The sequence below is a fragment of the Hemiscyllium ocellatum genome, unplaced genomic scaffold (genome assembly GCF_020745735.1).
Source record: "Hemiscyllium ocellatum isolate sHemOce1 unplaced genomic scaffold, sHemOce1.pat.X.cur. scaffold_625_pat_ctg1, whole genome shotgun sequence".
NCBI lineage: Eukaryota > Metazoa > Chordata > Chondrichthyes > Orectolobiformes > Hemiscylliidae > Hemiscyllium > Hemiscyllium ocellatum.
In genome coordinates this window covers 27,590-52,895 of record NW_026869141.1, presented here as the reverse complement: position 1 = coordinate 52,895, position 25,306 = coordinate 27,590, and the positions used below count along the sequence as shown (strand labels likewise).

Below are 25,306 nucleotides of genomic sequence, written 5' to 3'. Positions count from 1 at the left end.
GTGTCACAATGACCACAATCAATAGATTTTAGTTGCTTCAGGTCGAAGAATAAATATTAGTGGGGAAAAAGCATTCTTCCCCACTAACACTGACCCCCACCTTCCACACTCACTCACTCCACCCCCCCTACACTCGATCAACACACTGACCCCCACCTTCCACACCTCCTCCCTCCAACCCCCCACACTCAGCCACTCCTTTACTTGGGGAGGGAGGTTTTCTCTGATTGTAGCCCTGCATTACACCTGGGAATGTTCGATGGGAACAATGTTGACTCTGTACATTCCCCAAATTCAACAGCAGCCCCACCAACTCCCACCACTACCCCCCCCCCCCCAAAACACACACAAAATTCAGTCGATACAAAAGTCTACCAACCTCTCAGAAAATCAAGGTGTCGAAAGCAAGAGGCAAAGTCAAGTTACAAGAGTTTTAATGAACAATACATCAGGAGGAACTCTACAAGGTCGCTGCAGAGTCATCAGGATGTGGCACACCGGGCGTGTGAATCGGTGTCCCTGGCTGCACAGGGCCGGGGAGGAGAGTAGGGTCCAACAACTGCATCTCGGAACATTCCAGAGCACAGGACAGTGGAGCCTGGGAACATTCCACTGCCTACCATCCCTTTGTACAATGGTGTCAAGCTCTGCGTCCACTTCATCTCCATTGGTGAGGCATTTTGCTGTTGCCTTGTTTATAAGTGAGGGGACGTGGACCCCAGGTGGTGGAGGGTGGGGGCGGTGGGGTTGTGCACATCCATTCCCGCTGCTTGCTCGCGCTGCAAAGGTATGGTCCACACGTCGCATGCACATATGGGTGGGGAACAACCAGACAAAGCAGCTCACATCAGGGGCTCCCAGGGAGTGCAGGAAGTAACAGAAACGTGCTCACCCAAACTGTCCAGCATCAGCGGAGAGTTATGGGGGGGGGGGGGGGGAATGGGCTTCCCCCGCCCTCCCCACTCCATAACTCCTTTGTTTACAGAAGCCGGTCCTGTGTCCTGCCGGGCATAGCCAGGCAGGAGGAGAGGAGCATGGTGGGGAGATGGCAAAGTCGGTCCATTGCCGGTGGGAAGGGGTGAGGGGGTTCACGATGTGGCCAAGGGCCACCCCCACCTCACCTCTACTGGTTGAATTCCTCCAGGCGGATTCGGTTGGGGTCGTCGGGGTGGCGTAGGACCACCCCGTAACGCAGCAGGGCTTCGACAAAGGGCGGCCAGAAAGTATCGTCCAGCTCCAAGAAGGGATCATGGGGGGTCTTCATAGCCTTGGTAATGAGGAGCTGAGAGAGAGGGGGGGGGGGCATGGAGACACAGACACGAGCGGATAAGGGCCAGGCTGCATTCAAACATCAAAACAAATTCAAACAAGACTAAACGGCACCCGACAGATTTGAAGACAGACAGGCTGAAAGTCTTCTTGTTTGGAAAGGCAACACTTCCGTGAACGTTTAAACCCCAAAGTGCTGCTGACTGGCTTCCCAACCTCCAGCAACTCGTCCAAACAGCAACTCATCCAAACAGCCACTCCACCTCCACCACCACCACCTCCACCACCTCCACCACCACCCCCCCACCATTCACCCAGCACGGACTTCCACACGTGGGATCAACTGACTCAGGATCTGGCAACATTGCCATTTTAAAATCATTCCTCACCCACTCGCCCTCCCTATCCCTGTCACCCCCTCCTGCCCCTACACCCCTCCCTAACCCCGTCACCCCCTCCCTATCTCTGTCACCCCCTCCTGCCCCTACACCCCTCCCTATCCCCGTCACCCCCTCCTGCCCCTACACCCCTCCCTATCCCCGTCACCCCCTCCCTATCTCTGTCACCCCCTCCTGCCCCTACACCCCTCCCTAACCCCGTCACCCCCTCCCTATCTGTCACCACCTACAGCCCCTACACCCCCTCCCTATCTCTGTTGGAAGCACGGGAGGAGGTTTACCAGCCACAGTCCAAACCTCCTATTCCCACAGTGGCGGGCAGCGTTAACTGAAACACACCTCTCCCATCCCCACCCTCCACCTCTGTCCCCATTAACCATAATCCTCACCTCAAGAATCTCATGCAGCGTGATCAAGTTGGCCGAGCCTTTATCTCTCTCAGCAGCCGATCTCTGGAAAATGGGGAGTCATATGAAGGTTAATGACAGCCCTTAAGCTGATCCCTGCTCCCCTCACCACCCCTGCGGCCCGTAAAGTAGCCTTTTGGCCCTTCGCATTTGGACTAGCTCTGTAAGTGAGCAGTTCGCTCAGTGCCACTCCACCGTAAGAGGAACTTAAACCAATGGTTGAAGAATACACTAACAATGAAACATTTTGATGGAGACTTGGTTGTGCAAGGACTGCAGATAGGTCTTTGGAATGTAAACTGGGAATAATAGCAAGATTCCAAGGAGTGAGAAACTTCAAAGCGCTTCAGTGCAGAGGGACCTGGGTGCCTCATTGCATGAATATCAGAAAACTAGTATTGGGGTACAGCAGGTAACATGGAAGGCAAATGGAATTTGTGTGCTCATTGCTAAAGGGCTGAAAATGTGTTGCTGGTTAAAGCACAGCAGGTCAGGCAGCATCCAAGGAACAGGAAATTCGACGTTTCGGGCCAGAGCCCTTCATCAGGAATGAGGAGAGGGCTCTGATGAAGGGCTCTGGCCCGAAACGTCGAATTCCCTGTTCCTTGGATGCTGCCTGACCTGCTGTGCTTTAACCAGCAACACATTTTCAGCTCTGATCTCCAGCATCTGCAGTCCTCACTTTTTACTCATTGCTAAAGGGGAACAGTATAAAAGTAGGGAAGTGCTACTATAATTGTACAACATATCGGTGTTTCCAATTAATTCTGCACTCAGTTTTGGTCCCTTTACTTGAGGAGGGATGCAATTACATTGGAGGCAGTTCAGAGTAGGCTGACGAGATAGATTCCGGTGATGAGGGGCTTGTTTTATGCAAAGAGGTTGAATAATTTAGGCTTATATCCTCCGGAGGAACATGAAAGTAGATTTAACTGAGGTAGATAAAATGCTGAAAGGTGATTTCAGATATTTCTCCTGGTCAGGAAATCTAAAACTAGAGATTCTAACTTTAGGATAAGGGTTGGCAGATTTAAAACAGACATGAAGGAAAAAGTACTTCTCTCAAAGGATCATGAATCTGTAGAATTCACTCCCCCAGAGAGCAGTGGACGCCGAGTCAAGGAGGAGACACACAAATCTTTAATTAGTTCTGACGAATATAACTAGACCTGAAATATAAACTCTGCTTTCTCTCCACATATGTTGCCAGACCTGCTGTGTTTTTCCAGCACTTTCTGGTTTTTTTCTCTTTAGTTTGTAATGTGTTAGGGTTATAAACAGCAGGCAAAAAAGTTGAGTTGACATCAGGTTGAGATCAACCAGGGTTGTATCAAATGGCAGAGCAGGCTCTTGGGGTAAAATGGCCTACTCCCGCACCTAGTTCTAAAATTCTGACAGTTCCAGTGATGTGGAGAGTGTAGGAACTGGGAATGTTGTCTTTGGAAGAGAAGGACAACAGGGGCATTTGATGAGGTGTTTGAAATCTAGAGGAGACCTGGAACACAGAGAGGACACGGACTGAAGGCACTCAGCAACATGAGCAGAAACATGAGTTTTCACACTGCAAGTGGTTATGGTCTGGAACACGCTGCCTGAGAGCATGGGGAGGTGGGGGAAGCAGGTTCAAATTGAGGTTTTGAAGAGGGAATTGTATCGTTATCTGAAAAGGAATGACGTACCGAGCTAACGCATGAGGAGAGGGCATAGAAACATAACTAAGTGAATTGCAGATTTGGACAGGCATAGCAATGAGCTAGATGGCCTCTCCCCTGCACTGTGACAAGTCTACAATGACCATTTTCTAAGAAGCCCATTTTGTATCAATTGGTTCATGTGTGCACTGAGCAGGAGGCAGCAAACGCTCCACACGGAGACAAACACAGGCTGACATTGTGCAGTGTGTGTTGAGTGGGCTGCATCTGTACTGGGAGAGGATACACACTGCAAGAATCTTCAGACAGACAGTCTCCAAGGCCCCAACTAACCAAAGGCTCAAATAAAAGCAGAAGGTGCAGGCCAAGCAGAGAGAATGAACTCAATAAGACTTTCTGCATTTGCAGATTGAGGTTCTGTCCTGCAGACACTCAAGATCACGAGGCAAGTGAAATGTTGGCTCAGAGGACAGGGACAAAGTCTTATTGAAGGCCTTGATAAGACCCCAGCTGGAAAACTGGGTGCCATTTCCATCTCTCTATTTCAGGAAATATTTTGTGTTGGAGGCGACACGGCAAAGCTTCACAATATCCCTGGGATGACGGGGAGTTGATTTATGATGAGGGGCTGAGAAAATTGGGCTGATATTCCCCCAGAAATGAGAAGACTGGGAAAGGGGTTTCTCGTTACCTCAGAAAAGCAGCTAACATAATCAGAGACCTTACCACCCTAGTTATAATCTCTTCCATCAGACAGAAGATACAAAAGCTTAAACATGCGTTCCAACAGATTCGGGAATAGCTTCTTCTCCGTTGTTATTCGGCTTCTGAAAGAACCTCTCAAATTTTAAATTTAATGTTGATTTCGCTCTTTATGTTTCTCTGCAACTGTATCATTGTATTCCTCGCTCTGTTCGATTACCCTAATGTACTTTGTATGGTTTGATCTGCCTGTACTGCACACAAAACAAAACTTTTCGCTGTCCCTGAGTATGTGTGACAACAATAAATCAAACCCAAATTTTAAAAAAAAATCTAAGGGGGGGTTATCTGCTTGAGGTCACAATAAGCTTAAGGGGCTCAGACAGGGGTTAAATCTAAAACACAAGGGAGGGCACAATCTCAGGTCTTTGGTCTGAGCAAGAGAGAAATGTTTTCACTCAGAGGGCTGTAATTCATTGGAATTCTCCACCTTGGAAGATGTGGAAACTCCACCCACAACTTTTGGACATACATAAAAGCGAGGGAATTGGAGGAGCATATGGGAAAACAGATTTAAAGACCAAGACTGGTCACCATCATACTGAACGCAAGAGCAGAGTCAAAGAGTCAAATGGCAGTCTCCTGCTCCCGTACTTAAACCCAGCACCCACAGCTTACCGACGTCTTTGGCCGGGTGTCTTTCTCACTAGGGGGAGGGTAATGCACATCCAAGAATTTTCCCAGAGCAGACAGCAGCTCGTCTTTCTGATTAGTCACCTTCTCCAAGCGGCTTTTCAGCTTTTGGATCTCGCTAAGGTACAGGAAAGGAGAGCAGAGGGAATCAACAAAGGCATTGGGCAATCTGCACACAGATAAGAAGCTGAACGACTGACCAAACAGTGTTGACTCAGGGATAAATTCGGGTCTAAGAACATCAGGAAACGTCACCCAGCTCCCCACTCTAACACCAATAGGGATACTGGGATCCACTCAAGTGCAAATAGAGACCTGCGGCGTAACAACAAAACAGTGCGGCACTCCCTCAGCACTGACCCTCCAACAGTGTCCACCCCCTCAGCGCTCATCCGCCGACAGTGCCCACTCCCTCAGCCCTGACCCTCTGAAAGTGCCCACTCCCTCAGCATTCATCCGCCGACAGCGTGGCACACCCTCAGCACTGACCCTCCAACAGAGCCCACTCCCTCAGCACTGACCTTCCTACAGTGCGGCACTCCCTCAGCATTGACCCTCCGACAGTGCCCACTCCCTCAGCACTGACCCTCCGACAGTGCGGTACTCCCTCAGCACTGACCCTCTGACAGTGCCCACTCCCCCAGCGCTGACCCTCCGACAGTGCCCACTCCCCCAGCGCTGACCCTCCGACAGTGCCCACTCCCCCAGCGCTGACCCGCCGACGGCACGGCACTCCCTCAGCACTGACCCTCCAACAGTGCCCACTCCCTCAGCACTGACCCTCTGACAGTGCCCACTCTCTCAGCACTGAGCCTCCGACAGTGCCCACTCTCTCAGCACTGACCCTCCGACAGTGCAGCTCTCCCTCAGTGCTGACACGCAAACAGTGTGGCTCTCCCTCAGTGCAGCACTGATACTGTGCTGGTGGAATTATATGCAAAAGGGGCAGGATGTGGATGGTGTGCAAGACAACATATTGCACTCAGCACCCAGCATATCCCAACTATAGGGTGTGTCTCTCTCACCTGTTCTTGGAGATAGCAAGGAGGTTCTGCTGCTGATGGTCAAACGTCTCTTGCACCGTCTTCTCCAACTCCAACTGCTCTTCGAGCCACTTCTGCTCCCTGCAAAAAATCCCAGGAGAAAAAGAGGATCTTGATAAATAGAAGCATGAGACCATTCGGACCTCTCTTCAAACCTGTTACACAGGAACAGGGGGAGACCCATTCAACCTGTTCTACCATTTAACAAGATCATGGGTGATCTGACTGTAATCTTAAAACTATGTTTGGGCCTACACTTTCAACCCTTTCACCCAGCCCCTCACTCATCAAGAAGCTATCTACTAAAATAACAACGACTGGCAGATTCTGGAAATCTGAAACAAAAATAGAAAAACTCAGCAAATCTGGTAGCATCTGTGGAGAGAAAGCAGAGTTTACATTTCGAGTCCAGTGAGCCTTCTGCCAGACCTGCTAAGAATTGATCCATCTCTGCCTTTCAAAATATTCAATGGCTCTGTTTCTGCAGTTTTTGTGTGCGCGCATGTGTGAGATGGGGCGGGGGGGGTACTGTTTTAAACTTTGCCTATTTTCGATCTTGAATGAGCTTTCTTTGTTACGAATGGGTTACCTGTGATTTGTAAAGTCACGCCCTTCATTCTAGATTCCTCACAGGAGGAACCAATCTCTCTATACCCCAACCTATCAAGACTCGCTCAGGATCTTTGATGTTTCAATCGAGTCTCCTTACTCTGTTAAATTCCAGTTGATACAAGCCCAGTCTGTCCAACCTTTCCTCATAAGACAACCTGTCCTATTCCTGAGATCAGTCTGAGTAAACCTTCTCTGAAATGCCTCCAAAGCATATTTCCTTAAATAAGGAGCTGTGCACAGTGTTCCAGATGCAACCTTACCTGTGCTCGGTACAGTTCTAACTAGCATCAGCTTTCTTCACGATAAATGAAAACATTCTTCCTGATTACTTGCCGGACCTGCTGCCTAACTTTCTGTGCTTCACATTCCAGGACTTCCCTCTGATGCTCCAACTGGGGCCTCAATTCCACTTTGCTGCCTGTTCCCTTCAGGAACCTGGACCTCATTGCTTTTACACACCATCCACCTCGCTCCAGGGACAGTATGTCACATGTGGGATACCATCATAGACAAAAAGACTGCAGCTCAGCCCTCACAGGAGTGCAGTGTCCCTCCTGCATGGGCTGAAGATGTTGAGAAGCCATGGTTGGTGGTTTACCCCACCCACCTCTTTGCCAAAGAGAGGACTCAAGGAGTGCAAAGCTCACAGAGTTTGGTCAGCACCCTCTGATCAGAAATCTCTCTGGGATTCATCAGTCACTAACATATACTATAGCACACTTAGCTCTGGGGCCAACTCAGCCCAGAGTCCCAAAGGCCTGCAGCAAGTCAGTTGGGACACCCATAAACTGGACCGACAAAGGCGAAACCAGTGGAGGTGGTGGGAGGATGGGGAATAACTCTGAAACAACACTGACAAACCTTGCCAACTCCTCCTGTAAGGATTTCTTCCTTGTTCTAACGCAAGAGAGGATCATCTCCAGCTGTTTGTCGGTATTCTGTAACTGAAAGAGCAGACAGGTAGGTTCGTGAAAAGTCAGGGTAACCAGCAGCCTGACCTGTTGCAGTATGCTGGCCAGACCTCTGCACAAATACTCCCATGGCCAGTTCAACATGGGGTTAGACTAACAGTAAAGCTTCCTCTACCCCTTTAAATTTCAGGCAAAGCTTTCAAGCTGAAATTAAAGTTCCCTCTCCACTGCGCCCATAGAATATTCCCTGGACAGGTACATACTACACCCAAGTACAGGACCGGATAGATACAGAATAAACCTCCCTCGTTTCTTTTAAACAACAGGTAAAAAAATATGGTCCCCATCCAACACTCCAAGGACAGGGACATTTCAAAATTAGACATAGAGTAAAGCTCCCTCTACTCTTTTCAATGAAAGTTAAGCTCTCTGACACTATCCCCATCAAACACTCCCAGACCAAGTACAGGATGGGATTAGATACAGATTAAAAGTTTCCTATATTCTTTTAAACAGGAATCAGAACTCCCTCTACACTGTCCATATCAAGGACTCACAGGACAGGGAAAGCATTGGGTAAAATACAGGGGAAAGTTAGCTCTACTCATTTAAAATTAAAGTAAATGTCCCTCAATACTGACACCAAAAAAAAACACATTCCTAGGACAGGTGCAGCACGGTGTTAGGTACAAAGTAAAGCTTTCTCTACTCTTTTGCTCCCTCCACTCTTTCAACTGAAAGTAAACATTCCACAATACTCCCAGGACAGGTACAGTACAGGCTAGGATACAGAGTAAAACTCCTTCAACACACGGAAAATATGTAATTCATGGTAAAGAAAATGATCTCACCTCTTGCTTCCCCAAACAGGTCAGCACCTCAGGATTGGCCAGCAGAGCTACAGAGGAGAGACATGATAACACAGGCATAAAATCAGACAAGTTAGCAACAGGAAAAGGCCCACTCATCTGCCTCCTTGAGCCTGGTCCACCATTTAACACAATCCTAGCTGATGTGTGAACTAACTCCATATACTGCCTTTGCCCCATATCACTCAATGCTTTTAATTCACACAAATCTCTCAATGGTTTGGAGTTAACATTAACAGACCCAGCTTTAAGTGCCACTTGCAGGGCGTTGCAAACTCCCCCACCCACCCTATAACCCCCGAGCCCAAATGCGGTGTAAGTGTTTCCAAATGTCCCTTGTGAAAGGTCGGACTCTCAATTTTAGGCTATGCAACCCCAACCCCCCCCCCAACACCGAGCAGCAGAACCAGCTCCTCTCTATTGACTGTCAGCTCCTTAAAACATCTCACGATCCTCAATCGGTCAGCCCCTTAACTTGCCAAGCTCTGGATTCTTAGCCTGTGTTTTATCTCCCCTCATCATTTCACCCCTTGCAGTCCCTGTACGGCACTGGGAAATCAACGCTGCACTCCCTCTGTGGTTGGTATCTCCTTCAGGAGGTTTCGGTGTCCAAAACTGCTCCCTCTAATCTTGTTGGGGTTCTATTTCAAATTCTAGGTGGCCGGTCTAAAGAGGAGTTTACTAACAACTTGGAAAGTCCCTCTTCCCTCCTTCCGGCAGTGCACACCAATTGCCTCAGATTTGCACATCCGTTCCAGCTCCAGCTTTACAGTCTACTCACGTTTTGGGGTTCTGTTCTTTTGGACACTCAGCTCTGCCTGGAGAGCTCTTTCCCGAGCGAACAGCACAGCCAGCTGGAGAGAGAGGGAATAATAATTATCAGGAGGAACCAGTCAGCAAGTGCTCCCGCAAACACACCACAGGTGATTGTGTTTTGAAGGATGAGGGGATGGCCTCACCAACAGCATTGATCCTCCAGTAGCCCAACATTACCCCAGCAGTGCAGTGCCCATTCTATACTGACACCCCAGGCATACAGAGCTTGCTCAGCACTGACACTCCAGCAGCCCACCGTTACCCCAGCAGTACAGCGCCCATTCTATACTGGCACCCCAGGAATACAGAGCTCGCTCAGCACTGACACTCCAGCAGCCCACCGTTACCCCAGCAGTACAGCGCCCATTCTATACTGACACCCCAGGCATACAGAGCTTGCTCAGCACTGACACTCCAGCAGCCCACCGTTACCCCAGCAGTACAGCGCCCATTCTATACTGGCACCCCAGGAATACAGAGCTCGCTCAGCACTGACACTCCAGCAGCCCACCGTTACCCCAGCAGTACAGCGCCCATTCTATACTGACACCCCAGGCATACAGAGCTTGCTCAGCACTGACACTCCAGCAGCCCACCGTTACCCCAGCAGTACAGCGCCCATTCTATACTGGCACCCCAGGAATACAGAGCTCGCTCAGCACTGACACTCCAGCAGCCCACCATTACCCCAGCAGTACAGCGCCCATTCTATACTGGCACCCCAGGCATACAGAGCTCGCTCAGCACTGACACTCCAGCAGCCCACCATTACCCCAGCAGTACAGCGCCCATTCTATACTGACACCCCAGGAATACAGAGCTCGCTCAGCACTGACACTCCAGCAGCTCACCGTTACCCCAGCAGTACAGCGCCCATTCTATACTGACACCCCAGGAATACAGAGCTCGCTCAGCACTGACACTCCAGCAGCCCACCATTACCCCAGCAGTACAGCGCCCATTCTATACTGACACCCCAGGAATACAGAGCTCGCTCAGCACTGACACTCCAGCAGCCCACCGTTACCCCAGCAGTACAGCGCCCATTCTATACTGGCACCCCAGGCATACAGAGCTTGCTCAGCACTGACACTCCAGCAGCCCACCGTTACCCCAGCAGTACAGCGCCCATTCTATACTGACACCCCAGGAATACAGAGCTCGCTCAGCACTGACACTCCAGCAGCCCACCGTTACCCCAGCAGTACAGCGCCCATTCTATACTGGCACCCCAGGAATACAGAGCTCGCTCAGCACTGACACTCCAGCAGCCCACCGTTACCCCAGCAGTACAGCGCCCATTCTATACTGGCACCCCAGGAATACAGAGCTCGCTCAGCACTGACACTCCAGCAGCCCACCGTTACCCCAGCAGTACAGCGCCCATTCTATACTGGCACCCCAGGCATACAGAGCTTGCTCAGCACTGACACTCCAGCAGCTCACCGTTACCCCAGCAGTACAGCGCCCTCTCAGCACCAACCCCCCATGCAGCGTGGCGCTCCCTCAGCACCAACCCCCATGCAGTGCAGCGTGCCCTCAGCACCAACCCCCCCCCGCCCCCCAGGCAGTGTGGTGCTCCCTCAGCACAGACCCCCCCCCCGCCAATGCATCGTGACGCGCCCTCGGTATGATCCCACAGACTGTGCGACACTCCCTCGGCTCTGACCCTCCAGCAGTACTTGCAGATTTGAAAACCAGATTCTCACCGGATTTTCCGAATCCTGGACCATCTCCCTGATATCAGCAAGAGTGAGTTTGTTCTGGAACTGAACACCAAGACAAAGAATGACAAAATGAACCCAGGTATTTGATCTGTCAACCGTGATGAATCGGCCAATACCGTGCCGAGTCAGGATGGTAGACGGTGGTGTGTATTTCCTCAGAGGGGATCTTGCAGGGGGTGGTGCTCCCCCCTGCGTCTGCTTCCCTCGTCCTTCAAGGCATAGAGGTGTCAGGTTTGGAAGGTGCTGTCAGAGGAGCCTCAGCGAATTGCTGCAGTGCGTCTTGTAAGCGGTAAACAGTGCTGCCGCTGTGTGCCGTTGGTGTTGGGAAGGAGTATAGGTGGGAGTCACCGTGTCGATCAGGAGAGATGTTGCTAGAAGACGTTGACCTTCTGAGTGTTGTTGGAGCCACGCCCATCCAGGCAAGTGGGGAGTATTCCATCACACTCCTGACTTGTGCCTTGTCGATGGTGGGACAGGCTTTGGGGGAAGTCGGGGGGGGTGGGGGTTGGGGGGGGCGGGGAGGTGGAGTTACTTGCGGAAGAAGTCAGGAGGTGGAAAAAAGCAGTAGGTTGGACAACAATGGCTTAGGAACAACAACAGATCATTCAATCCCTGTAGCCTGTTCTGCCATTTCATGAGAACCTACCTTTGACCCAAATCTATTAATACCTTTTGCTCAACAATGATTTATCAATTAAACCTGGCAAAAGAGAAGTGGGAATCAGAGGAACGGGAAAGGCTGCGAGTGTCTCACCTCTCCCAGCTCCCTCCAGGCCTCGTTGCACTCCTCCAGCACTTCCTCCTCAGCCGTGGCCGAGAGGGGCTTGGCATTGACGAGAGGTGGAGGCAGGTGACTCTGGTACAGCAATGAACGTCGAGCCAGCTCCTTGGCCTGTAGGAATCGCAAGGGTAAAGATTCACACTTCACACACAAAGGGGCACAGTCCAGCCAGTTAGCACGCCACATCAAAGCCACTCTCCCCTGTCCATCTATCCATCCACACAGTTGCCAACAACTCACCTCCCCCCACATATTCCCCTTGCGTTTCCCACCCCAACTTCCTTGTAATCCTTTCCACCCCAGCTTCTCCCAGGGCCCCCGCCAGTTCCAGGTCACATCTTAGTTACAGAACAGGAAGAGGCCATTCAGCCCATCTCCAGAGTAGTGGTGCATTTGATGCCACTCTCCCTGTAATCTCTGCACATTCAACCTTTTCAGTTACACATCGGAGTCCTCTCAACAGCCACAAGTGAACCTCTCCCCCATACCCTCAGGTGGCATGTTCCAAACCCTAACCACCTGCTGAATGAGAAAAGAGGTTTCAAATTCCCCTTCACACTTATCCACGACCTTCAATCTCTGTACACAAAACAGGAATAGCGTTTCCTCATCAAACTCACCCAATCCTGTCTTTATCTGGTCAACCTCAATCAAATCTCTACCCCTCTACCCCCACCCTGGATTCCCCTCATATCCAGAACCGCGCTCTCTACATCCTCGCATCCTTCCCAAAATGTGGTGACCACAACAGAACGCAATGCTGTAGTCCAGGGTCTAATTAGCGACTAGCGTGCGGTGAGAAGAAAGATAAGAGCACATGCAAACACAAGGGACAGGAGCAGGACTAGGCTATTTGGCCCCTCTACTTGTCACTACGACCATGGCTGATCTTGGGTTTCAACTCATTTCCCGTCTGCTCCCCATATCCCTGGATTTCCCAAGAAAACAAAATACTGCGCTGCACCCAATGATGGAGCTCCACAACTCTCACAGGTTGACAGTATCAAAGATCCACAAGCCTCTGACTGAAGACAAAAGGCGTTTCTCATCTTAAGACCCAGTACCCTTCCCACACACTGCACTTTGGACTCCCCGACCAGCCGATAGAAGGACCTGCATTGTGATAGCCCTTCTCACATCCTTCACAAACCTCTCTGGCAGTGAAAGAGACAGCCGTGAATGGTGGATGTCAGAGAATCGATTTTCACAGAGATCCCACATGGGGGAATGCAACAAAATTTGTTTCTCTTTACCCATTCACAGGGTGTGGGCAGCACTGGCATCTGTTACCTGTCCCTAATTGCCCTTTTGAACCAGGCGCCCAGCCAGTGTGGAGTCACATGTAGGCCCAGACTGGGTAATGTCTTCGAGGAGAAAGTGAGGACTGCAGATGCTGGAGATCAGAGCTGAAAATGTGTTGCTGGAAAAGCGCAGCAAGTCAGGCAGCATCCAAGGAACAGGAAGGGCTAATGCCCAAAATGTCGAATCTACTGTTCCTTGGATACTGCCTGACCTGATGCGCTTTTCCAGCAACACATTTTCAGCCCAGACTGGGTAATCACTGGGTAATGTCCTTCCATAGAGGACACAAGCGAACCAGATTTTAATGACAATGGAACACTGTCATCATCACTGAGACTTGGCTCTTGATTCCAGATTTTAACAATAGAATTTAAATTCCACCAGAGACTATGGTGGGATTTGAACTACCCCTGTGCCCACTACAACATTAATTCAGGGACCTCCACATAGCTAGTCCAGTGACATTACCCACCAGCCCACTGTACTGCCACACTGCCCCCAGTGATCTGTCTGAAAGCAGAGCCTCGCGGTATTACCACTGGACTATTAATCCAGAGACAAGAGTGTAGTGTTGGAAAAGCAAAGCAGGTCAGGCAGCATCTGAGGAGCAGGCGAATCGACGTTTCGGGCAGAATTCCAGATTTTTCCATGGCAAGGGCTTAAGAGTCTAATGATGACCATGAAACTGTTGTTTATTGTTGGAAAAACCCACCTCACTCACTATCATCATAGAGTCATTCAGTAAGGAAACAGACACTTTGATCCAACCAATCCATGCCAAACATAATCCCAAACTAAACTACTCCCACCTGAATGCTCTTGGCCCCTTTCCTATCCCTATGCTAGAAAACCTGGCTTGTTTTCTCTAGAGCAGTAAAGGCTGAGGGGAGAGTCGATAGAAGTCTATCAAATTATGAGATACATAGATGGGGTTGACGGCCAGAATCTTTTCCCCAGAGGTATAATATCTAATGCTAGGGGGCATGTAAGAGGCAAATGTTTTACACAGAGAGTGGCCGGTGTCTGGAATTTGTTGCCAGGGCATGGTCATGGAAGTAGATACATTAGGGCCTTTCAGGGGACTTTTAGATACACATATGAATATACAAGGAACAGAGGGATTTTGGACCAAGTGCAGGCAAATGGAATTAGATTAATTTGGCATCATGTTTGACACAACATTGTGTACCAAAAATCGCTTTTGTATCCTCTAATCTTCAATCTTCTTCGACTTATCGGAGTACCTTCTAAACGTTGTAACTATGCCTGCACCCACGACTTCATTCCACTTGCGAACCACCCTCTGTGTAATGAACTTTCCCCTCATGTCTTCTTTCGAATCTCTGTCCTCTTATCTCAAAAATATGTCTCCTAGTCCTGAAATCCCCTATCCAAGGGAAAAGACAGCTACCGTTAACCCCGATCTATACCCCTCACGAATTTATAAACCTCTCAACGTCCTACGCTCCAGTGAAAAGAGCCCAGCCTATCCAGCCTTTCTTTTATAACTCAAATCTTTCATACCTGTCATGAGGGAAGGAAATCTGCCATCCTGACATGTGGCTCCACAGCCACGGGATGCAGTTGACTCTTAACTGTGCTCTGGGCAATAAAACTGCTGGCAAGGCCAACGATGCCCACATTCCGTGAATGGAAAAAAAACACTTGGTGATCAGATGCATTTCACAAAAGAATGCCTCCTTCTTGAGTAATGGACCCCCGGCAGCAATCCCCACCCAGACCCAGAGGAGGTCGAAAAGGCAGGAAACCCTACTGTGGACAAAAGGCACGAAGGGGTCACAGCTTACACAGCGGAGATAAATTCTCACCTCTTCCATAATCTGATCCTGCAGATCCTGCAAGAAATGGAAACAAGTGATAAAACAAAAAGGTTTCAACTCAGAGACCCCAAGCGTATGGTCTTCAAACTGCAATAAACTCCCCCGTTATCCGACAATGTATGGGGAATGGGAATGTGATGGTTGCATGGGAAATATGCCTACAGAAACCCAACACTAGTATTCCCGGATTAAAAAGGCATCTTAATGTCAAGGTGGTCAGCGTAATTTACTCGCTGGATTATGGAAACTCTGACAGCGCTGTCAGCAGGAATCAGCACTGGCAACTCGAAAGTCGAGCTGAGGGCATTTCAGATGAAGCCCTTGAAGTCGACCCTCCTGAATAATTTCCTTATATCAGCTTGCAGGCACGCTTTCCTCTCTCGTGCAGGGATCGGGAATGCAGGAGACGAGACTGAAGGTCAAACAGGCCCCTTCAGAGAAAATGCATTAAGAACCAAAGGGTCTGTTTGCGTGCTGTACATCTCTAAGACTCTATAACCCAAATCCTCTTTGCAACCCTCTTGCCAGTCGCACAGCAATTCTGGATGCTCGGAGAACCTGAAGCAATTGAATGGTCTCCGGTTCCTGCATAACAGGCTCAAGGAGGGAGGGGGCTGAATGGCCTCCTGTTCCTGTGTAACAGGCTCAAGGAGGGACGGGGCTGAATGGCCTCCTGTTCCTGTGTAACAGGCTCAAGGAGGGATGGGGCTGAATGGCCTCCTGTTCCAGTGCAACAGGCTCGAGGAGGGAGGTGACTGAATGGCCTCCTGTTCCTGTGTAACAGGCTGGAGGAGGAGGGGCTGAATGGCCTCCTGTTCCTGTATGACAGGCTGGAGGAGAAGGGGGCTGAATGGCCTCTTGTTCCAATGCAACAGGCTCAAGGAGGGAGGTGACTGAATGGCCTCCTATTCCTGTGTAACAGGCTGGAGGACGAGGGGCTGAATGGCCTCCTGTTCCTGTGTAACAGGCTGGAGGAGGAGGGGCTGAATGGCCTCCTGTCCCTGTGTAACAGGCTGGAGGAGGGAGGGGCTGAATGGCCTCCTGTCCCTGTGTAACAGGCTGGAGGAGGGAGGGGCTGAATGGCCTCCTGTCCCTGTGTAACAGGCTGGAGGGGGAGGGACTGAATGGCCTCCTGTCCCTGTGTAACAGGCTGGAGGAGGAGGGGCTGAATGGCCTCCTGTTCCTCTGTAACAGGCTGGAGGAGGAGGGGCTGAATGGCCTCCTGTCCCTGTGTAACAGGCTGGAGGAGGAGGGGCTGAATGGCCTCCTGTCCCTGTGTAACAGGCTGGAGGAGGGAGGGGCTGAATGGCCTCCTGTCCCTGTGTAACAGGCTGGAGGAGGGGGCTCCGGGTGACAGTAAGCCAATAACCAGGTGATATGACCCACTCCCTGACCTGGGTGATACTCACCATGACGAACCTGCTTCCTTCGTTGGCCCCCGGGATCAGCAAGACTCCCCAGTCTCCTATTAGAAACTGTCACCTGTGGAAGAAAAGTGACCAATGTGAGAGCCTGGTCGTCCCTCTGCGTCACAGCCCCCAGCCCCGAATCCCATTCCCCCTCCTGCCAAGAAGACCCAGCTTTACAGGGAGTAATTAATGAATGAAATTGGGGGTATAACACATTCCCGACAACACCTTTCTCCTGCCATACCATCTCTATCATTGTGCCCACATGCTCTCTCCCTTCATTCTCCACTTTCATTTCCCTCCCACAACAACAATCCCCAGAGACCGCTCGCTCTCCCTCTGACACTCCAGCTTCTCCTCACCTGACCAGCTCCCCCCCAAACTGTCTTCATTCCTCTCCCCGATCCCACCTTAACCCTCCCTCAGATCACCCCTCCCCTCGCAAATCACACATCCTCCTCCCAACCCACCTCCCATCCCCCTCCCATCTCATACCCATCCCCTCGCATACCTTGCCTCCCATACCTCCCCCTCACGTCCCCCTCCACTCTCTTATCTCCATTTCCCCCTCCCCTCCCGTATCTCCCCCTCGCATCACCCTCTCCTCCCGTATCCCCATCACATATCTCCCCCTCACGTCACTCTCCACTCCCGTATCTCCCCCAGCGTCCCCCTCCCCCATCTCCACCTCGCGTCCCCTACCCATATCTCCCCCATTTCCCCCTTCCCTCCCATATCTCCCCCTCCCCGTATCTCCACCTCGCGTCCCCTACCCATATCTCCCCCATTTTCCCCTCCCCTCCCATATCTCCCCCTCCCGTCCCCCTCCCCTCCCGGATCTCCCCCTCGCGTCACCCTCTCCTCCCGTATCCCCCTCACGTATCTCCCCCTCACCCCGTTTCCCCCTCACGTTCCTCTCCACTCCCGTATCTCCCCCTCGCGTCCCCCTCCCCCTCCCCGTATCTTCACCTCGCGTGCCCCTCCCCCTCCCCATATCTCCACCTCGCATCCCCTCCCCGTATCTCCCCCTCGTGTCCCCCTCCCCCTATCAACCCCTCACGACCCCCACCCGTATCTCCCCCTCGCGTCCCCCTCCACTCCCATATCCCCCTCACGTCCACCTCCCCTCCCGTATCTCCCCCTCACTTCCCCCTCCCCCTCGCCGTATCTCCCCCTCACGCCCCCCTCCCCCTCGCCGTATCTCCCCCTCACGCCCCCCTCCCCCTCGCCGTATCTCCCCCTCACGCCCCCCTCCCCTCCCAGTATCTCCCCCTCACATCCCCCTCCCCTCCCCATATCACCCCCTCGCGTCCCCCTCCCCTCCCCATATCACCCCCTCGCGTCCCCCTCCACTCCTATATCCCCCTCATGTCCCCCTCCTGTATCTCCCCCTCCCCTCCTGTATCTCCCCCTCGCGTCACCCTCTCCTGCCGTATCCCCCTCACGTATCTCCCCCTTCCCTCCCCGTATCTCCCCCTCGCGTCCCCCTCCCCGTATTCCCCCCTCACGTCCCCCACTCCTCCCATATACCCCCCTCACTTCACCCTCTCCTCCCGGTCCCCCTCACGTCCCCCTCTCTTCCCGTATCTCCCCTCACGTCACCCTATCCTCCTGTATCCCCCCCCCACGTCCCCCTCCTCTCGTGCCCCCAGTCACGTCCCCCTCCCCTCCTGCATCCCCCCCGTCCCCCTCCACTCCCGTATCTCCCCCTCCTGTCCCCCCCCACTCCTGTATCTCCCCCAATTCCCATATCTCCCCCACACCCGTATCTCCCCCGACTCCCGAATCTCCCCCTCTCCCTTCCCCCTCCCCGTATCCTAGCGTCTCCCTCCCCGTATCCCCCTCACGTCCCCCACTCCTCCCGTATCTCCCCTCACATCACTCCCTCCTCCTGTATCCCCCCCTCACGTCCCCCTCTCCTCTCGTACCCCCAGTCACGTCTCCCTCCACTCCCGCATCCCCCCCGTCCCCCTCCACTCCCGTATCTCCCCCTCCACTCCCGTATCTCCCCCTCCACTCCCGTATCTCCCCCTCCACTCCCGTATCTCCCCCCCCACTCCCGTATCTCCCGAATTTCCCTCCCCCCATCGAATCTCCCCCCCCACTCCCGAATCACCCCCCCCACTCCCGAATCACCCCCCCCACTCCCGAATCTCCCCCTCTCCCTTCCCCCTCCCCATATCTCCCCCTCGCGTCCCCCTCCCCATATCTCCCCCTCGCAGTATCTCCCCCTCACGTCTCCCTCCCCGTATCCCCCCTCACGTCCCCTTCTCCTCCCGTATCCCCCCGTCCCCCTCCCCTCCCGTATCTCCCCCTCCTGTCCCCCCCCACTCCCGTATCTCCCCCTCCTGTCCCCCCCCACTCCCGTATCTCCCCCTCCTGTCCCCCCCCACTCCCGTATCTCCCCCTCCTGTCCCCCCCCACTCCCGTATCTCCCCCTCCTGTCCCCCCCCACTCCCGTATCTCCCCCTCCTGTCCCCCCCCACTCCCGTATCTCCCCCTCCTGTCCCCCTCCACTCCCGTATCTCCCCCCCCACCGTATCTCCCCCTCGCGACACCCTCCCCCTCAATATCCCCCGGATCTCCGCCTCCCCATCCGCCTCAGTATCCCCCCTTGGATTTCACCCCCCCCCCCGGATTTCCCCCTCCCCCTCAGTGTTCTCCCCCCCACCCCGGATTTCCCCCCACAGTATTTCCCCCACCCGCCGGATCTCCCCCTCAGTATCCCCCTCCCCGTATCTCCCCCTCGCGTCACCCTCTCCTCCCATATCCCCCTCACGTATGTCGCCCTTCCCTCCCTGTATCTCCCCCTCCCCTCCCGTATCTCCCCCTCCCGTATCTCCCCCTCCCGTCACCCTCCAATCCCGAATCTCCCCCTCACACCCCCCTCCCCTCCCCGTATCTCCCCCTCACACCCCCCTCCCCTCCCCGTATCTCCCCCTCACACCCCCCTCCCCTCCCCGTATCTCCCCCTCACACCCCCCTCCCCTCCCCGTATCTCCCCCTCACACCCCCCTCCCCTCCCCGTATCTCCCCCTCGCGTCCCCCTCAACTCCCGTATCTCCCCCTCGCGTCCCCCTCCCCGTATCTCCCCCTCTCCGTTTCTCCCCCTCGTTTCCCCCTCCCCGTATCTCCCCCATTTCCCCCACAGCTCCTATATCTCCCCCTCGCGTCCCCCTCCCCGTATCTCCCCCTCGCGTCCCCCTCCCCGTATCTCCCCCTCCCCCTCCCCCTCGCGTCCCCCTCCCCATATCTCCCCCTCGTGTCCCCCTCCACTCCCATATCCCCCTCACGTCCCCCTCCTGTATCTCCCCCTCCCCTCCTGTATCTCCCCCTCGCGTCACCCTCTCCTCCCGTATCCCCCTCACGTCACCCTCTCCTCCCGTATCCCCCTCACGTATCTCCCACTTCCCTCCCCGTATCTCCCCCTCACGTCCCCCTCGCGTCCCCCTCCCCCTCCCCCTCACGTCCCCCTCCCCGTATCTCCCCCTCGCATCCCTCTACCTGGATCTCCCTTCCCCCTCAGTATCCCCCCACCGGGATCTTCCCTTCCCCCTCAGTATCCCCCCACCCGGATCCCCCCCCCCCCACTATCCCCCCACCCGGATCTCTCCCCCCCCCCAACTATCCTCCCACCCGGATCCCCCCCCCCCCCACTATCCCCCCACCCGGATCTCTCCCCCCCCCCAACTATCCTCCCACCCGGATCTCTCCCCCCCCCCACTATCCTCCCACCCGGATCTCTCCCCCCCCCCCCCACTATCCTCCCACCCGGATCTCTCCCCCCCCCCCCACTATCCTCCCACCCGGATCTCTCCCCCCCCCCCCACTATCCTCCCACCCGGACCTCCCCCCCCTCAGTATCCCCCCACCCGGATTTCCCCCTCCCCCTCACCCTCAGTATCCCCCCAACCCCCGTGGATCTCCTCCTCCTCAGTATCCCCCCCACCTCCGCGGATCTCCCCCTCCCCCTCCCCCTTCTCCTCCCTCCCCCTCCCCCTCCTCCTCCTTCTCCTCAGTATCCCCCCCACCTCCGCGGATCTCCCCCTCCGTATTCCTCCCCCTCAGTATTCCCCCCCAGATCTCACCCTCCCCCTCAATATCCCCCGGATCTCCACCTCCCCATCCCCCTCAGTATCCCCCCTTGGATTTCACCCCCCCGGATTTCCCCCTCCCCCTCCCCCTCAGTGTTCCCCCCCCACCTCCAGATCGCCCCCTCAGTATCCCCCCCCCGGACTTCCCCATCCCCCTCAGTATTCCCCCCCCCCGGATTTCACCACCCCGGATTTCCCCCTCCCCCTCAGTATTTCCCCCCACCCGCCAGATCTCCCCCTCCCCCTCCCCCTCAGTATCCCCCCATCTCTCCCCCTCAGTATCCCCCGTATCACCCCTCCCCCTCAGTATCCCCCCATATCTTCCCCCTCCCCCTCAGTATCCCCAATATCTCCCCCTCAGTATCCCCCATATCTCCCCCTCAGTATCCCCCCGTCTCTCCCCCTCAGTATCCCCCCGTATCTTCCCCGTCCCCCTCAGTATCCCCTCGTATCTTCCCCCTCCCCCTCCCCCTCAGTATCCCCTCGTATCTTCCCCCTCCCCTTCAGTTTCCCCCCATATCTCCCCCTCAGTATCCCCCGTCTCGCCCCCTCAGTATTAACCCGTCCCTCCCCCTCAGTATTCCCCGTCTCCCCGCTCAGTATCCCCCCGTATCTCCCCCTCCCCCTCAGTATCCCCCCGTCTCTCCCCCTCAGTATCCCCCGTATCACCCCTCCCCCTCAGTATCCCCCGTATCACCCCTCCCCCTCAGTATCCCCCCGTATCACCCCTCCCCCTCAGTATCCCCCCGTATCACCCCTCCCCCTCAGTATCCCCCTGTATCTTCCCCCTCCCCCTCAGTATCCCCCTGTATCTTCCCCCTCCCCCTCAGTATCCCCCGTATCACCCCTCCCCCTCAGTATCCCCCGTATCACCCCTCCCCCTCAGTATCCCCCCATATCTTCCCCCTCCCCCTCAGTATCCCCAATATCTCCCCCTCAGTATCCCCCATATCTCCCGCTCAGTATCCCCCCGTATCTCCCCCTCCCCCTCAGTATTCCCCGTCTCCCCGCTCAGTATCCCCCCGTATCTCCCCCTCCCCCTCAGTATCCCCCCGTCTCTCCCCCTCAGTATCCCCCGTATCACCCCTCCCCCTCAGTATCCCCCGTATCACCCCTCCCCCTCAGTATCCCCCCGTATCACCCCTCCCCCTCAGTATCCCCCTGTATCTTCCCCCTCCCCCTCAGTATCCCCCTGTATCTTCCCCCTCCCCCTCAGTATCCCCCGTATCACCCCTCCCCCTCAGTATCCCCCGTATCACCCCTCCCCCTCAGTATCCCCCCATATCTTCCCCTCCCCCTCAGTATCCCCAATATCTCCCCCTCAGTATCCCCCATATCTCCCCCTCAGTATCCCCCCGTCTCTCCCCCTCAGTATCCCCCCGTATCTTCCTCGTCCCCCTCAGTATCCCCTCGTATCTTCCCCCTCCCCCTCAGTATCCCCTCGTATCTTCCCCCTCCCCTTCAGTTTCCCCCCATATCTCCCCCTCAGTATCCCCCGTCTCGCCCCCTCAGTATTAACCCGTCCCTCCCCCTCAGTATTCCCCGTCTCCCCGCTCAGTATCCCCCGTCCCTCCCCCTCAGTATTCCCCGTCTCCCCGCTCAGTATCCCCCCGTATCTCCCCCTCCCCCTCAGTATCCCCCCGTCTCTCCCCCTCAGTATCCCCCGTATCACCCCTCCCCCTCAGTATCCCCCCGTATCACCCCTCCCCCTCAGTATCCCCCCGTCTCTCCCCCTCAGTATCCCCCGTATCACCCCTCCCCCTCAGTATCCCCCGTATCACCCCTCCCCCTCAGTATCCCCCCGTATCACCCCTCCCCCTCAGTATCCCCCCGTCTCTCCCCCTCAGTATCCCCCGTATCACCCCTCCCCCTCAGTATCCCCCGTATCACCCCTCCCCCTCAGTATCCCCCCGTATCACCCCTCCCCCTCAGTATCCCCCCGTCTCTCCCCCTCAGTATCCCCCGTATCACCCCTCCCCCTCAGTATCCCCCCGTATCACCCCTCCCCCTCAGTATCCCCCCGTATCTCCCCCTCCCCGCTCAGTATCCCCCTGTATCTTCCCCCTCCCCCTCAGTATCCCCCCCGTATCACCCCTCCCCCTCAGTATCCCCCTGTATCACCCCTCCCCCCCAGTATCCCCCTGTATCTTCCCCCCTCCCGTATCGCCCCCTCTGTACCTGTACCTCTGCCCCTCCCCCTCAGTATCCCCCCCCCCGTACCTGTCACTGTACCTGTACCTCTGCCCCTCCCCCTCTCTCACTTTCCCGCCTTCTCTCTCCCTCTCGCGCTGCCGCCGTTAAACCGTTGGCGGGAGCTCGGCCCCCGTGACGTCACGGCTGTTCCTCCCGCTGCCCAGATAGACCGTATTCACGATGACGCGCTTCCGGCCCAGGGCACCGCAGGCCACGCCCACTCCGCCAGGCCGGAGGCCCGGATGTCCCACACAAACAGCAAACCCGGAATGGTGCTGCGGGCGGCTGGGACCAAAACAGAACTGGCTGCCAATCAGACTTAACCTCCCTGGGGCTGGAGGGTGGGGGTGTTCGGGGACGCTTCTTCAAAGCTGATAGCAGCTAGGACAATGATGTTTTTAAAATGCAGGGGTCTGAGGGAGTAAGGAGTAAACCATAGGCAGAGATGGGAGACCAAAAAACAGAAGTTGCTGGAAAAGCTCAGCAGGTCAGGCAGCATCAGTGCAGAGAAATCAGAGCTAATTGTTCAGGAACCTTCCTGGGAACTTAAACAGGAGATTAGATTACTTACAGTGTGGAAACAGGCCCTTCGGCCCAACAAGTCCACACCAGCCCGACGAAGCGCAACCCACCCATACCCCTACATTAACCCCTTACCTAACACCAAGGGCAATTTAGCATGGCCAATTCACCTGACCCGCACATTTTTGGATTGTGGGAGGAAACCAGAGCATCCGGAGGAAACCCACGCAGACACGGGGAGAACGTTTTTTTTTAAATCTCTCAATATTTTTATTTACAAGAACACCTCACTGGAAAGATTAACAGACTCTTGAGGATATAAGCTGCTCAGCAGATATCTACCACAGGAGTAAAAAGTGAGGACTGCAGATGCTGGAGATCAGAGCTGAAAATGTGTTGCTGGTTAAAGCACAGCAGGTCAGGCAGCATCCAAGGAACAGGAAATTCGACGTTTCGGGCCAGATTCCTGATGAAGGGCTCTGGCCCGAAACGTCGAATTTCCTGTTCCTTGGATGCTGCCTGACCTGCTGTGCTTTAACCAGCAACACATTTTCAGCGCAGATATCTACCACAGTTAAAGGTGGCTTTTTAATTGAATAATGTAGTTTCATTTCTTGAGCATTTGGTGCCAGATTAAAACAAATGGAGCAGCAAAGCCACTGCCAAAAAAGTACTGTCATCATCGCCAACAGCCTCCGCTTGTTCTCCACAGTGAATGGCAAATTCTTTCCCGGTCCCTGTCCATGGTGTGACCTGGGGATCAGTGAGGTGCTGAAGTTGCAAACCACATGGGGGGACCCATATTCTCCAAGCTGCTCTCCCTGTGGACATTGTATAAGAGTGGGGTAGGGGTGTATGGTGTGTGTGAGAGAGAGAGAGATCAGGGGGTGCAGTGTGGTGTTCAGTAATAAACATTGATTAAGGGCAGTGGGACACCCACCCACAGGGTCGCTGCCTTCTCTCGATGACAGGGAACCTGCACCACTCATGACTTTTATTCAATCATTAACTTTTTCCTTATTGAATCCAAACCCCACAATTTGCCATGCCGGGATTCGAACCATGCTGGCCAACTGTTTACCTTGGTTTCTGGAGACAGAGTCTGGCAATAATACCATCGAATCCCACTATACCGCACCCCGGCACCTCCCCACCACCACCTGGACAGTTTGAACCCACTTGTCCTTTGCAACACCTACTCTAATCTCACTCTCCCCCTCAGCCTTTAATATCCCATCCAGTCTAATCCCACTCTCCCCCTCACTCTCCCCACACCCTTTAATATCCCACCCAGTCTAATCCCACTCTCCCCCTCACTCCCCACTCCCTTTCAGATCCCACCCAGTCTAATCCCACTCTCCCCACACCCTTTAATATCCCACCCAGTCTAATCCCACTCTCCCCCTCACTCCCCGCTCCCTTTAATATCCCACCCAGTCCAATCCCACTCTCCCCCCTCACTCCCCACTCCCTTTAATATCCCAGCCAGTCTAATCCCACTCTCCCCCTCACTCCCCGCTCCCTTTAATATCCCACCCAGTCTAATCCCACTCTCCTCCCTCACTCCCCACTCCCTTTAATATCCACCCAGTCTAATCCCGCTCTCCCCACACCCTTTAATATCCCACCCAGTCTAATCCCACTCTCCCTCTCACTCCCTATACCCTTTCAGATCCCACCCAGTCTAATCCCACTCTCCCCCCTCACTCCCCGCTCCCTTTAATATCCCACCCAGTCTAATCCCACTCTCCCCCTCACTCTCCCCACACCCTTTAATATCCCATCCAGTCTAATCCCACTCTACCCCTCACTCCCCGCTCCCTTTAATATCCCACCCAGTCTAATCCCACTCTCCCCCTCACTCCCCGCTCCCTTTAATATCCCACCCAGTCTAATCCCACTCTCCTCCCTCACTCCCTGCTCTTTCAGTTGGGAATGGGATTTGGGAAGAACGAATTGGAAATTAGATTGGCGACAAATAGCAGGGGAGAGAGAATGGAAAAGCGCTCGTCAGGATGAGAGTTCGCACGTTGGAATGGAACCAGCGATGGGAACAGAAATGGAG

General features: G+C 54.3%; 1 protein-coding gene across 5 annotated transcripts; it reads right to left on the bottom strand.

Annotated features, from left to right (window-relative positions):
• Nucleotides 1-417: 417 nt before the first annotated feature.
• Nucleotides 418-22,864, bottom strand: cenpk (centromere protein K). 5 transcript variants are annotated; one of them, XM_060823340.1, is made up of 12 exons: nt 22,747-22,864; nt 16,433-16,505; nt 15,012-15,038; nt 11,854-11,991; nt 11,082-11,141; nt 9,338-9,410; nt 8,539-8,585; nt 7,638-7,720; nt 6,147-6,245; nt 5,107-5,239; nt 2,057-2,119; nt 418-1,282 (listed from the first exon to the last, which is right to left on the bottom strand). In XM_060823340.1, exons 2-12 carry the CDS (start codon nt 16,433-16,435, stop codon nt 1,124-1,126), a joined length of 885 nt encoding a protein of 294 aa, XP_060679323.1. In that variant the 5' UTR covers nt 16,436-16,505; nt 22,747-22,864; the 3' UTR covers nt 418-1,123. The 5 variants fall into 5 exon arrangements, with proteins under 5 accessions (XP_060679323.1, XP_060679322.1, XP_060679326.1 ...); XM_060823339.1 differs by having other exon boundaries at nt 22,759-22,864; XM_060823343.1 differs by having other exon boundaries at nt 22,765-22,864.
• Between the last annotated feature and the right edge of the window lie 2,442 nt (nt 22,865-25,306).